The 15505-nt window shown below is 46.0% G+C and overlaps 1 protein-coding gene across 1 annotated transcript; it reads right to left on the bottom strand.

The window, feature by feature from the left end:
• Positions 1 to 3661: 3661 nt before the first annotated feature.
• On the bottom strand, positions 3662 to 15505 carry LOC311026766 (uncharacterized protein; the record flags this gene model as incomplete). The annotated part of the gene is made up of 5 exons (XM_084030464.1): positions 3662 to 3920; positions 4457 to 4803; positions 4888 to 5035; positions 14938 to 15284; positions 15378 to 15505. 5 exons carry the CDS (start codon positions 15503 to 15505, stop codon positions 3835 to 3837), a joined length of 1056 nt encoding a protein of 351 aa, XP_083886590.1. The 3' UTR covers positions 3662 to 3834.

The following is a 15505-nucleotide window of genomic DNA, read 5'->3' as shown; positions in this document are numbered from 1 at the left end:
CCTTACAAAACATTGTAAATGAACATGAATCTTCTCAAGTGTAGTTCATTTTAATTCAAGTACAAGAACAAATGGATTAAACAAATGTACCGTTTACAAAATCTGAAAATAATACATATTTACATTTACATTTAGGTCATTTAGCAGACGCTTTTGTCCAAAGCGACTTACAATAAGTACATTTGTCAAAAGAAGGAAACAAGGAAACCACAACGAATCATTGCCGATAAAGTAAGAGCTAAAAGTAGAACAAGTGTTAGGTCCTCATCTGAGTAAACTAGTAGTTCAAGAGCAACAGTGCTACGATCAGAGTGCTATACGTACAGTACGTTTTTTTTTTTTTGGGCGGGGGGGAGGTCATGCTAGTCGAGGTGAAGTCTGAACAGGTGAGTCTTGAGCCTTTTTCGGAAAATGGCAAATGACTCAGCTGTCCTGACATTAGTCGGGAGTTCGTTCCACCACTAAGGCGCCAGAACAGAGAAGAGTCTGGACTTTGCTGAGCGACATTTGTTTGATTTCAGCGATGGTGGTACCAGCCGGCCAGCTGAAGTAGAGGAGCGAAGTGCTCGCTTCGGGGCATGAGGTTTGACCAGTGTTTGAAGGTAGATGGGTGCCGTTCCATTGATGGCCCTGAAGGCCAGTGTCATCGTCTTAAATTGGATGCGTGCTGCAACAGGGAGCCAGTGGAGGTCACGGAGGAGGGGGGTCACATGGGAGAATTTGGGTAGATTGAAGATAAGACGTGCTGCAGCGTTCTGGATACGCTGCAATGGTTTAATCGCAGAGGCCGGGAGTCCGGCCAGGAGAGAGTTGCAGTAGTCAAGGCGGGAGATGACCAGTGCTTGGACCAAGAGTTGCGTTGCGTCCTTTGTGAGGAGGGTCCGAATCCTGCGGATGTTGTAGAGGGCAAATCTGCAGGATCGGGCCACAGCAGTGATGTTGGGGGTGCAGGATAGTTGGTCATCGAGGATTACACCCAGGTTCCTCGCAGTTGACGACGGCAATACTGTGATGCCCTCGACAGTGACCGACCGAGGGCAGTCTTTCCCTGGGATGAAGAGGAGTTCGGTTTTATTCAGGTTAAGCTTGAGGTGATGTGCAGTTGTCCAGACAGAGATGTCAGCCAGACAGTCCGAGATGCGAGTTGCAATGTGGGTGTCAGAGGACGGGGGAAAAGAGAGGAACAGCTGGGTGTCATCTGCGTAGCAATGGTAGGAGAATCCATGCGATGTGATAACAGAACCTAGTGATCTGGTGTATAGTGAGAACAGAAGCGGTCCTAATACTGAGCCTTGAGGGACACCCGTGTCCAGAGAGCAGGGTTTGGACATAGAGCCATTCCATGTGACCTGAAAGGTGCGGTTTGTCAGGTATGATGTAAACCAGGCGAGAGCAGAGTCAGTTATGCCAAGTTCAGCCAGAGTGGAGAGGAGGATTTGGTGATTGACTGTGTCGAACGCAGCAGATAAGTCGAGGAGAACGAGAACGGAGGAGTGGGACGAGGCTCTGGCGTCTCGCAGGGACTCGGTCACTGTGAGGAGGGCCGTCTCAGTGGAGTGAGCAGTCCTGAATCCTGATTGATTAGGGTCTAGGAGGTTGTTCAGCGAGAGATAGGATGACAGTTGGTTGTAGGCGGCACGTTCCAAGGTTTTAGAGAGGAATGAAAGAAGAGATACAGGTCTGTAGCTTTGGATGTCAGTAGCGTCTAGGGTGGGTTTTTTAACGGTAGCTACCTTAAAATCCGCTGGAATGACACCTGAGGTGAGGGAGGAGTTGATCAGGGTGGTGAGGAATGGCAAGATGTCGTGTGAGATGTCTTGGAGAAGAGAGGAGGGGATCGGGTCGAGGGAGCAGGTGGTGGCACGGTTAGATGTAACAAGTGCGTGAACATCTTCAGAGGTGAGGGGGGTAAAGCTGGTAAGACCATCCGAGTTGAGGGTTGGGGGAGATGTCTTCTGGGAGGGAATAGGCGTAAATGAGGATGTCATTTACTTTCTTGGTAAAGTAAGTAGCAAAGTCATCGGCAGTAAGGAAGGAAGGGGGCGGAGGGGGAGGAGGGGTGAGGAGGGAGGAGAACACGGAGAAGAGTTTCCTGGGGTTGGAGGCAGAAGAGTTGATCTTTGCCAGGTAGAAGGCAGATTTAGCTGCCGAAACAGTTGAGGTGAAGTCAGAGAGGAGGCGGTGGTAGTGAGCAAGGTCCTCGTGCTGGCCCGATTTCTTCCATTTTCTCTCTGACGCTCGCAACAATGATCTGTTGGTTCGCAGAGGTTCAGACAGCCAGGGAGGGGGGGGGAGATGATCGCGCAGGTCGTGAGATAGGGGGACAGAGAGTGTCCAAAGAAGAGGAGAGTGAGGACATCAGGATGGAGGAGGCTTCGTCAGTAGGTATTAGGGAGAACTGTTCTGAGGATGGTAGCGAGGAGATAACAGTTGAGGAGAGAGCGGAGGGAGTGAGGGATTTCAGGTTGCGGCGGCTGGTGACCATTCGAGGCGTAGAGGGGAGGGATGTGGTGGGCTCCATGGGGAGGGAGAAAGTCACAAAGTGGTGGTCGGACACAGTGAGCGGGGTAACAGAGAGTGCCGAGATGCCACAGGATCTTGTGAAGACAAGGTCATGTTGGTTCCCGGCGCGGTGAGTTGGTGGAGAGGGGGAGAGCGTAAGGTCAAATGCGGAAAAGAAGTCGATGAATTCAGATGAGTGCAGCTTTCCCGAGTGGATGTTGAAGTCACCGAGGACGGCGAGCGGCGTGCCATCATCAGGGGAGCAGCTCAGGAGGGCATCCATCTCATCCAAAAAGTCACCGAGAGGACCGGGTGGGCGATAGATCACTATGATGTTGAGTTTGAAAGGAAGGGTGACAGAGACGGCGTGGAATTCAAGTGTAGATCGGGGTAGGTGGTCTAGAGGAAGGACCTGGTAGGACCATCTGGGTGAGATGAGGAGCCCAGTTCCTCCTCCTCGCCCTGTTCGTCTTGGGGAGTGTGAAAACGAGTAGGCAGTTGAAAGGGCAGCTGGAGTGGCAGTGTTTTCCGGGGTGATCCAGGTCTCTGTGAGGGCCAGGAAGTGGAGAGACTGCAGGGAGGCATAGGCTGAAACGGTGTCCGCCTTCTTGACTGCAGACTGGCAGTTCCATAGCCCCCCTAGTACTTCAAGTCCCTTACCGGTGGAGAATGGTGGGTAGCAGAGATTGGATGGGTTACAGCCTCGAGTGAAGGGTCTAATACAAATAATACAAATACATAACACCACCTGACATTTCTTAAAGGTGGCCAAACAAAAGACAAAAGAGGGGAAGTAAAATGAATAACTGACCAGTTGGGGTTACATTTCCCCCTCTTGGAAAAAGAAGTATCTATTTAAAATGATCAAACCTGTTCCTCCTCCAGCTTTATGCTCCTCCTCTCTCTGTCCTGCTTGCTCCCCGTGGTTATCCTCTATATGAAGAAAACAACGACATGATTTTGTTCGAATGAACGGACGGTCAAGTTATGTTTTTTGGTTCAAATAAGAGGGCAGTCACCTCGCCCCATATTCAATAAGAGAAATGTTAACTATTCCAGTAAGATATTCCAGGTGAAACCTTGTAACCGGTCTATTTTGTGGCTATGTATGCCAGTTTATTTCCTATTATTTCCTATGATCAGCATGCATGCACTTTGAACTGTTTGATGGCACAGAGGAAAGCTCGGCATTATAATATCTATATCAGATTTAGACTCGGACTCAGATTCAGTTAATTTCTTTAATGGATTTTATTAGAATAAGAGTCAAACAAAAACAAAATTCAGAAACCTTGACAAGACAAACATTTAAAATATTGCACATGGAGCATGTTACTGCGCTTTACACATCTCCTCTTGCGTTGGAGACTTCGGGCACGAACTCTCCTTTCCGTCTGCACCGGCGGCTGCTTCAGCTTCTGTAACACAAAGAGACACTCAGGTCACATGATCCCATCCTGGTCTCAGTCAAGTCCATGAAAGGCATCAAATCCACCTCATTACAATATTTTTTTCAGGATTTCTTCTTATTAATGTACAACGAACTGTGTTTCCGTCACCCATCAGTTTTTGTTTTACAACGAAAAAATAAAAATAAAAGAAACAAGAAAAATCTAGAAGTGACAAAATCTCAAAAATAATAAGTGAGAATTATCACATAAAACATAAATGATTATATTAATGGCAATTATTAGATAGCTTCTTTGAAGTCTGAGGTAAAGCAGTCAATCAGTCTTGATTCAGGTTTTAAGTCTGAGTGGACCCCCGGTGAAATCCCAACACCTCATGCCTCCGTTAGTAAACCCCTGTGGTTGATATTAGAGCGGTTACCCGTCTCTTCGTCTGGTGTTTCAGGAATATGGCAAACATCTGGCAAAACAAACAGCTCAGGTCTTTATGATGTTGAGACGTCGTTGACCATCACACAGGCAGGAGAACTTTACATGGAGCTCACCTGGAATGGTTCCGAGGCTGGAGTCGTCAAAGAACTGCATGCGACGGGTTCTGGACAGCAGCGCCGAGCTTCCGTCCCCGTCAAAGAATGGGCAACTGGGGCCGTCGAGCACGGAGACCTTGGGAGAGCCCAGGGTCATCCTGGGAGAGCCCAGGACATTCTTGGGAGTAACCAGAATCTTCTTGGGTGAGCTGATGAGGTTGGAGTCGTCCGGGGTCATGGCCCTGACCCTCTTGGTGAGGGGGCGGGGCGACGAAGGCTTGTCCACCTCGGTCTTGCCCATCGTCCTCAGCTTGATGGCTCTGCTCTTCCACTTGCTGATCTCTTCCTGCTGACTGGACACCAAGCTGATGAGAGAGGACAGGATGTCAGAGAGTTCTCATAGACACAATAGACTCAGGGTGGACTCTTCCAAAGCGGGTTCATCTCACCGTCCCAGCTCTGCTATCTTCAGCTGAAGCTGTTTGACCTCCTCCTCCAGTTTGGTCTTCTCCAGCAGAATGCTGCTCTGATTCTTCAAACAGGAGGAAATAGTGCAGTAATCCACATTTAGTGTTGTGTTCAACATAACGAAGGCATCTTTGAAAATAAGAATCAATATTTGTTGACAGCTTCGGATTTTAATGTAAGAAACACCACATTTGTTATTACATGATGCAAACAGGCCAAATAATAGCTAAAAAACAGACATGTTGTAAGTCAGACTTACCTTGACCTTTTCCTCACTCTGCTGGAGCTGCAGGACGAGTCGCTTGTTGTCCTGCAGCAGCGAGAGCTCCGTTTTCTTTGCAGAAAAGTTAATTGGAAAAATCATTAATAATATTAATTTTGTGTCCATCAAATGTGGTTTTTGTTTCTATTTGGCAATGAGCAGCTGGAACATCTGTAACTGGGAAAATTCGACCTCATTATAATTCTCTTTTTATTCTACATTTGGACAGACTGGCACCATTATGTGAATGCTGAATTAGTGATTATGAGATTGTCAAATGTGGCTGCACCATTAGAATTGTCATACAATTGAGATGCCGTGCTGGCGACATGAAAGCTATTTTGTTTTGCATCAGAAGTACAGAAACCGCATGTGAAACCTTCAATGTCAATGGATGAAACAACACGAGTGAAGCTGAACTTTGTACAGCAATAACTGCTGCCTGCACTGCCTGTAATCATGGAGGCATAGCTCTTGCTATGGGATCAAGTTTAGAAGAGTAATAAGCTACTGGTCGTAGTTTTTGTCCAAAAGGCTGTTAGAACGCTAGTCATGAATCCTTGTCTCGCGTCACGTTTGGATGAAAGGTTTTTTGTAGTCTGGGAGTGCTGATACTGATGTGCTCACTAAAACCTGTTTTAGTTGTTTAAAGGCCTGTTCTGCCTCCTGTGTCCAAATAATCTTATCCCCGGCTGCCATAGGCTGATCATAGATTAGACCCTGCAGTGGTTGTGCTAATTCAGCGTAATTAGCAATCCATTGCCTGCAAAAGCCTGTCATGCCTAAGAATGACATCATTTACTTTGTGACCTTGTTCAGCTAAAAAGTTCAGCAGTGCTAAAGTGTCTATTTTACAGTCAGCTTGAGTTTTTGAAGCCATCAGAATATCATCAACATACAATAGAATTTTGGTGGGTTAAATTTGGCTAAATTTGATGACATCGCCTGTGTGCGGTGTATGTGTGTGTGTGTGTGTGGGTGTGTGTGTGTCTCAGCATGACCTGTCCGTTGAGATAGCCACGCAGGTGATGATTCTCGGTTCCGGGGAGATGAGTCTCGATGCCGTCTGAGTCCTCTGCCTCTTGCCCCTCCTCCTCGTCCTCCTCCGGACCTGCAGCCTCTCACCCAATGTCCAGTTTTAGCAAACATCGTTCCTGTCTCTCGACCTGCTCCCCTCCGCGCCCCCTCCCTCCTTCTCCTCCTCTCTGCCATCCACCCCGCTTTCTCGGTGCACCCTCTCGGTAAAACACATTGCAATCACTCCTTCAATCATCACCATCATCATCAAAACAAAGTAGTCACTTATCTCCTCCTTTCCCTTGTTTCTGTGTATGTGATGAAATAAGAGGATTGAATGTCTTACCGCTACGGGTTTTACCCCCTTGTTCTGCGTCCCATGGGTGCCCTGGTATTTGCGGAGCGGAGGCTTCTGGTGGTTCGGAGGAGGCCGCAACATGTGCCGGCCTGGGGTGGAGTGGAGGTGGCCGCAGATGAGGCTTGTTATAAGAATTTTGTATAACATCATGAGTTTATTATTCCTTGCTGGGGCACCAACATTGTTAAGATTCCAGAAAATGATATATTTGAGAGTTTTACGACTCTGGGGGGCCCATGTATGAAGGATGGATTGGATTGTCGTCACTTTAGTAAATCCACTGTTAACCTAATGCTCCCAGCTATATCTCAAGGTGTCTAAATGTTATCAGAGGCCTGGTAGTCATGATGTCTAGTTCTGCATGAAGATTAACTGTCAATGACGCATCATCTCCTGTGCCTTTAAAAGACTCAAGTCACAACAGTGATTTGAGCACTTCCTCTGTAGCATCCTCACACGTTGTTGCACTGTAACTGCTCCTCTTGTACAAGATTAAAGTCAGACGTCGACTTTACTTATGGCTCCGATCTCCTCCTTGGGTGAATTTATTCGTTTACGGAGAAATTCTTTTAACATTTGGCGCCCAACGTGGGGCCCAATATCTGTTTCTTTTCTCCAACTACCGGACCTGAACACCTTGCAAGGCGGGCCCGGCTGGAGAGGAGAACAGTGACGGGGTCCGAACGAAGGAGGAATCTGAGGCATTTAAAACAAATCGGGCAAACACAAAATTCCTGAATGAGGGGATTTTCACCATTTGGTAAAACAACTGAGATCCGGGATCTCGAAGACTGCGTCTGGGGCCAGTAATAGACAGCCAGGTTTAAAGTCCGGGGACTACGGTCCAAAAAAGCGTGGGGTTTAAAATCCGGGGGGCTTAGGCTTAGGTCCAAAAAGCGTTGAGGGGGTGGGAGACCCAAAAAGTGCCGCGAAGCTGTCTAGGATTGCACGGTTTAAAGTCCGGGGGCCACAAGCCCGAGAAGCAACAAGGCAATCCAGGATTCTCAACTTGCCGAGAAAGAGTTTTACCAGATCGGGTGAAAAGGTTTTTCTACTCATTTAGCAAGACACAGAGAACTGTGTTGACAACAGTCGACCAGTTACAAAAAAAAAAAAAAAAAAAAAAAAAAAGGGGAGAGGAGGGATTCTCCTATCGGGTAGTTTTGATTTAGGAGGGAGTCTTGCCAAGTCAGTAAAAAAACCCGAGGTCAAACAAGCACCTCGGAGTACTGGGCCTGAGAACAGTATAAGGTGTACGTCTTTGGAACGACGGGACCTACTTTGATTCCTACCTCAAAGTACTGGGTCTGGAGGCCAGTAACACGTCTTTGGAACGACGTAAACTACTTTGATCCACCAGGCCGCCTGAGTTAACAAAAAGGGAAAAAGCGCTATCATTCAGGTAAGACAAACATTAGTTTTTTGCTGAGCACGTTCGTATTATATTTGTTTGTGAGTTTCTGCCGTGTATGTTTTTCTTCTTATTATTATTATATTTGTTTGTGAGTATATAGAGAACCTATTTAAAATAAAATAGGATAGGGTGAACTAGATATAAATAAAATAAAAATGGGTAACAGCCATTCGTGTTGCGGCCGGAACACGGAAGGTGATATACAGGAGATTCAAAGTATATGCAGGAAAAAGATAAAGACAGCGTCAAATATCTTAAGCTGTGGAAAACCAAATATGGGTTTCGGGGAAGACTAAATGTGGAGGAAACTAAGAGATTGGGAGCAGGAAGATAAGGAAATTAGACTAGAGCAGGAGTGAAAAGAAAAAGAAGCACACAAACAGACAAGTTCTAATCTTTATCCTGTTCTTTATTCTCGCCGAGAACAACGGAGAGATGATGACGAGGTCCCTCTGGGTCCGACGCCTGTCCCTCCCCCTACCCGGATCAGCCTCATCTGCGGCCACCTCCACTCCATCCCAGGCCGGCACATGTTCCGGCCTCCTCCGAACCGCCAGAAGCCTCCGCTCCGCAAATACCAGGGCACCCATGGGACGCAGAACAAGGGGGTAAAACCCGTAGCGGTAAGACATTCAATCCTCTTATTTCATCACATACACAGAAACAAGGGAAAGGAGGAGATAAGTGACTACTTTGTCTTGATGATGATGGTGATGATTGGAGGAGTGATTGCAATGTGTTTTACCGAGAGGGTGCACCGAGAAAGCGGGGTGGATGGCAGAGAGGAGGAGAAGGAGGGAGGGGTGCGGAGGGGAGCAGGTCGAGAGACAGGAACGATGTTTGCTAAAACTGGACATTGGGTGAGAGGCTGCAGGTCCGGAGGAGGACGAGGAGGAGGGGCAAGAGGCAGAGGACTCAGACGGCATCGAGACTCATCAACTGCGTGACTATCTCAACGGACAGGTCATGCCGAGACACACACACACCCACCCACACACACACACACACACACACACACATACACAGCACACAGGCGATGTCATCAAATTTAGCCAAATTTAACCCACCAAAATTCTATTGTATGCAGATGATATTCTGATGGCTTCAGAAACTCAAGCTGACTGTAAAATAGACACTTTAGCACTGCTGAACTTTTTAGCTGAACAAGGTCACAAAGTAGATGATGTCATTCTTAGGCATGACAGGCTTTTGCAGGCAATGGATTGCTAATTACGCTGAATCAGCACAACCACTGCAGGGTCTAATCTATGATCAGCCTATGGCAGCCGGGGATAAGATTATTTGGACACAGGAGGCAGAACAGGCCTTTACTAAAACAGGTTTTAGTGAGCACATCAGTATCAGCACTCCCAGACTAAAAAAAAACTTTCATCCAAACATGTGACGCGAGACAAGGATTCATGACTAGCGTTCTAACAGCCTTTTGGACAAAAACTACGACCAGTAGCTTATTACTCTTCTAAACTTGATCCCATAGCCAGAGCTATGCCTCCATGTTTACAGGCAGTGCAGGCAGCAGTTATTGCTGTACAAAGTTCAGCTTCACTCGTGTTATTTCATCCATTGACATTGAAGGTTTCACATGCGATTTCTGTACTTCTGATGCAAAACAAAGTAGCTTTCATGTCACCAGCACGGCATCTCAATTGTATGACAATACTAATGGTGCAGCCACATTTGACAATCGAACGCTGCAACACATTGAATCCATCTACACCTTTGCCATACGAACAGGACGGTGATAAAAATGACTGCTTAGTTAAAACTGAGGAGACTGTTTTGCTGAGAGCAGACCTGACTGATACACCACTCACACATCCAGACATAACAATGTTTGTTGACGGTTCCTGCAGGAAAAATCCAGATGGCAGGAATGCCAGTAGTGTGCGGTGGTGACACAGGGGAGGGTGCTGAAATCCTCACCTTTGCCATCACATTTCTCAGCACAGGCAGCAGACAGAGTAGCTTTGATGGAGGCATGTAGATTGGGGGAAGGGAAAGCTATCACAGTCTACACAGATAGCCAGTATGCATTCTCCACACTGCATGTTTTCGCACAACAGTGGAAAAACAGAGGCATGGTAACATCTACAGGCAAAGCTATTCAACACAAAGATTTGATATTAACCAGTTTCACGGGGAAACCGCAAAGCAGACGTAGAAGCTAAACGCGCAGCGACGGAGGGACGGGGCACAGATTACATTTGTGTAGCTGATACTGACACAGCACATTGACCATGATATCTTGAAGGACATGCAGGCTATAACACCAGACACTGAGAAATCACTGTGGCGCGACAAAGGAGCAAAGCAAACAGATGACGACATCTGGAGATGACTTGAGGGTAAGCCCATCCTTCCTAAAACCCTCTATCGATTTGCGGCTATTTTGAGCCATGGGATTACCCATGTCTCAACAGGAGGGATGGTGACAATGATAAGTAAATGTTTTACAACATATGGATTCCAAAATTACTCTAAAAATTTTTGTGCATCCTGTTTGATTTGCTCCAAGCACAATTCACAAGGAAGAATGAGACCTAAAAGAGGAGCGTTCCCGAAAGCTGAATATCCTTTCCAAACAATATGCATGGACTTCATCGAACTAAACAAATCAGAGGGGAAGAAATACAGTCGGGTAATAGGAGATGTTTTCAAAATGGGTTGAAATCACACCAACAGCAACAAACGACGCTATAGTGGTAGCAAAAATCTTTGCTACTATTTTTGCACTAAGATTCGGATTCCCAGAAACAATTTATTGTGAAAACAGTCCATATTTCAGAAACCAAGTCATGGCTAAATTATCAGAAATGTCTAACATTCAACTAAAAGTTTCATTGCAGTTATCACTGGTCATCTACTAGCTGGGAAGGTCCATATCAGGTTCTGCTATCTACACCGACAGCAGTCCACATCGCTGAGAGAGGAACGTGGGTTCATCTGACACACTGTAAGAGAGCATACAGCATTCCAGGCGAGACAGATAAGTAAAAACACCACACCATGGCAGATAGACTGTGGCATCTGTTTCGAAGGACGGGATGCGGTATGAGAGGAACATTGTGTCTAATCAGTCTGATAGCAGTGATAGTGGTAATTCCGATACTCTGGGTACACAAACGTCACTCTCGACAATCGAATGGCAACAACAATCGCACCGCAGCTGAATCACTGATTATAAATTCGACACTAGCCAATACAACGCTAGCTAATTCAACACCAGCCAAATTAAGAGCTAAAAGAGAAATCAAACCGCAAATTGTATAACTTTGTGTCTCTACCCGCTGACAGGAACTGCACCACTGTACACCAATTGTTTCCCCCTGTGCCAACTCACACGTGGCCACCCTGGTTTGAGCCATATGACGGCAACTACACCTGTCTGTCTAGAGAAGAAGGTACAGTTAGTGTAGGAACTTTGGCTCCCTGTAATCTAACCCTGAAGTTATCAGCAGGAGAACGGGGTGAGCAGAATGTGTGGGTGAGAAGACAACTTGTGACCAGGGCGGACATCTGGTGGTTCTGCGGTGGTAAGACACTTAGACCAACATTAAAAATGTTGATTGGATTAACTATTTGTATTATAACCAACAAAGGTTCATCAATTATGTCAGAGACAGCATCAAGGGGTTGTCTTCACAATTAGATAGGACTAGTCTCTTGGCATGGCAGAAACGGCTGGCGCTGGACATACTGCTGGCCGAGAAGAGAGGCGTGTGTAAGATGTTTGGGGATATGTGTTGCACCTTCATTCCCAACAACACCGCTCCTGACAGCAGTGGGACTAGGGCGCTGGCAGGTTTGACGTCGCTATCCGAGGAGTTCGCAGAAAACTCAGGTATTGACGATCACCCTTACTTTTCATGGATGGAGAACATGTTCGGGAGGTGGTCAGGGCTCATACAATCAGTTCTGATAACCATAAATATTATGACCACAATTATGACTGCGTTGTGTTGTTGTTGTGTTCCATTCCCGAGAGACTTAGTTCAGAGGCTGATTGACGTTGCCATGAACAAGATGTTACTGTACACCAGAGTGCCGGATGAGGAGGATAAAGGTGATGCAACATCATATCTATCAGATTACAGTGACGATGAAATAACCCCTGTGAAGTGTGCTTCCCGATTCCTAGGTGAGCAGAAAGTTCCAGGTGATCTGGAAGCTGAGGGCATGCACGGAGACTTGGAGGATTTCTATGATTAGTAGTTTAAATAAAAATAAAAACATAAATTCCACAGCACAATGATGTATTTACAGAAAATCCCAAAAGGAAGATGTAAGATACTGATAAGCATTACGAGTGCAGCGTCAAGAGAAAGATGTTGTCTCCACTATGTATATATATATATGTTAATCACATGATGGAAGGAAGTCTGTAATGTTTTATTGTTTTCCACGAGTCTAGGGTGAGATTTCCTAGGCAGGGTCAGGTTCAACTAACGGGATCGATGGGTTGACCAGCCTGCGTTGGACATTTTGTTTGATTTCTATTCTTCCTTCCTATTTAAGCTTTAGACTGTTAGAGATTAGATTTAGATGTAATATGTATAAACCTTGTTTGATCACTGTAGTAACCCAATTGGACTGGAGTACCACAAGGCGGTCGCCTACAGGCGGAGGGGCCGTGAGAGAATTTCCCTGCCCGAGTGAAAAGATGGTATCGAAGTTGCTATGGAACTGCCTGACAGGGTTTTCGCTCTCACACTCCACAAAATTTAACTAATGATTATGCTTGAGATAAGCATAAACAGGAGGGAATGTTATAAGAATTTTGTATAACATCATGAGTTTATTATTCCTTGCTGGGGCACCAACATTGTTAAGATTCCAGAAAATGATATATTTGAGAGTTTTACGACTCTGGGGGGCCCATGTATGAAGGATGGATTGGATTGTCGTCACTTTAGTAAATCCACTGTTAACCTAATGCTCCCAGCTATATCTCAAGGTGTCTAAATGTTATCAGAGGCCTGGTAGTCATGATGTCTAGTTCTGCATGAAGATTAACTGTCAATGACGCATCATCTCCTGTGCCTTTAAAAGACTCAAGTCACAACAGTGATTTGAGCACTTCCTCTGTAGCATCCTCACGTTGTTGCACTGTAACTGCTCCTCTTGTACAAGATTAAAGTCAGACGTCGACTTTACTTATGTCTCCGATCTCCTCCTTGGGTGAATTTATTCGTTTACGGAGAAATTCTTTTAACAAGGCTGATCCGGGTAGGGGGAGGGACAGGCGTCGGACCCAGAGTGACTTCGTCATCATCTCTCCGTTGTTCTCGGCGAGAATAAAGAACAGGATAAAGATTAGAACTTGTCTGTTTGTGTACTTCTTTTTCTTTTCACTCCTGCTCTAGTCTAATTTCCTTATCTTCCTGCTCCCAATCTCTTAGTTTCCTCCACATTTAGTCTTCCCCGAAACCCATATTTGGTTTTCCACAGCTTAAGATATTTGACGCTGTCTTTATCTTTTTCCTGCATATACTTTGAAACTCCTGTATATCACCTTCCGTGTTCCGGCCGCAACACGAATGGCTGTTACCCATTTTTATTGTATTTACACTGTATATCTAGTTCACCCTATCCTACTTTATTTTAAATAGGTTGTATATATACTCACAAACAAATATAATAATAATAAGAAGAAAAACATACACGGCAGAAACTCACAAACAAATATAATACGAACGTGCTCAGCAAAAGACTAATGTTTGTCTTACCTGAATGATAGCGCTTTTTCCCTTTTTGTTAACTCAGGCGGCCTGGTGGATCAAAGTAGTTTACGTCGTTCCAAAGACGTGTTACTGGCCTCAAGACCCAGTACTTTGAGGTAGGGATCAAAGTAGGTCTCATCGTTCCAAAGACGTACCTTATACTGTTCTCAGTTCTGTTTTTTTACTGACTTAGCAAGACTCCCTCCTAAATCAAAACTACCCGATAGGAGAATCCCTCCTCGCCCCCTTTTTTTTTTTTTTGTAACTGGTCGACTGTTGTCAACACAGTTCTCTGTGTCTTGCAAAATGAGTAGAAAAACCTTTTCACCCGATCTGGTAAAACCCTTTCTCGGCAAGTTGAGAATCCTGGATTGCCTTGTTGCTTCTCAGGCTTGTGGCCCCCGGACTTTAAACCGTGCAATCCTAGACAGCTTCGCAGCGCTTTTTGGGTCTCCCACCCCCTCAACGCTTTTCGGACCTAAGCCTAAGCCCCCCGGATTTTAAACCCCACGCTATTTTGGACCGTAGCCCCCGGACTTTAAAGTGTAAGTTTGGCGGAAATTGAAAATAAAGCTATTTTCTGCATGAAAATATATCAACTAAGCCGTGGAGGAAGTAATTTTCGCTCATCACGCAGTTCAGAGCTAGCACGGGCGGAAGCTAGAGTCCAAAATTGCAAACAGTGGGTTAGCATGGGGCCAACAGCCACACGCTTTCAAAATCGCATTTTTAAACCACTAACATTGCTCAAAACAGCGCCAAACCTCGTCAGCAGCTTGCTCTGGGTTTCTACACATAAAACGAAGCATCAACAACTCAGTTCATGAACCCGAAGTTTATAACAGAAGACAGTTAAGAACACTCACCAATTCTACCCCTGCCAGCTCCTCGCGAAGGATAGTCCGTAAGTGTCGATTAAAAATAATAAGTGAGAATTATCACATAAAACATAAATTATTATATTAATGGCAATTATTAGATAGCTTCTTTGAAGTCTGAGGTAAAGCAGTCAATCAGTCTTGATTCAGGTTTTAAGTCTGAGTGGACCCCCGGTGAAATCCCAACACCTCATGCTTCCGTTAGTAAACCCCTGTGGTTGATATTAGAGCGGTTACCCGTCTCTTCGTCTGGTGTTTCAGGAATATGGCAAACATCTGGCAAAACAAACAGCTCAGGTCTTTATGATGTTGAGACGTCGTTGACCATCACACAGGCAGGAGAACTTTACATGGAGCTCACCTGGAATGGTTCCGAGGCTGGAGTCGTCAAAGAACTGCATGCGACGGGTTCTGGACAGCAGCGCCGAGCTTCCGTCCCCGTCAAAGAATGGGCAACTGGGGCCGTCGAGAACGGAGACCTTGGGAGAGCCCAGGGTCATCCTGGGAGAGCCCAGGACATTCTTGGGAGTAACCAGAAACTTCTTGGGTGAGCTGATGAGGTTTGAGTCGTCCGGGGTCATGGCCTTGACCCTCTTGGTGAGGGGGCGGGGCGACGAAGGCTTGTCCACCTCGGTCTTGCCCATCGTCCTCAGCTTGATGGCTCTGCTCTTCCACTTGCTGATCTCTTCCTGCTGACTGGACACCAAGCTGATGAGAGAGGACAGGATGTCAGAGAGTTCTCATAGACACAATAGACTCAGGGTGGACTCTTCCAAAGCGGGTTCATCTCATTGTCCCAGCTCTGCTATCTTCAGCTGAAGCTGTTTGATCTCCTCCTCCAGTTTGGTCTTCTCCAGCAGAATGCTGCTCTGATTCTTCAAACAGGAGGAAATAGTGCAGTAATCTACATTTAGTGTTGTGTTCAACAT

Source organism: Eutrigla gurnardus (genome assembly GCF_963514095.1).
Source record: "Eutrigla gurnardus genome assembly, chromosome: 16".
NCBI lineage: Eukaryota > Metazoa > Chordata > Actinopteri > Perciformes > Triglidae > Eutrigla > Eutrigla gurnardus.
The sequence above is the reverse complement of the archived record's forward strand: the minus strand, read 5'-3'. Positions and strand labels throughout refer to the sequence as shown.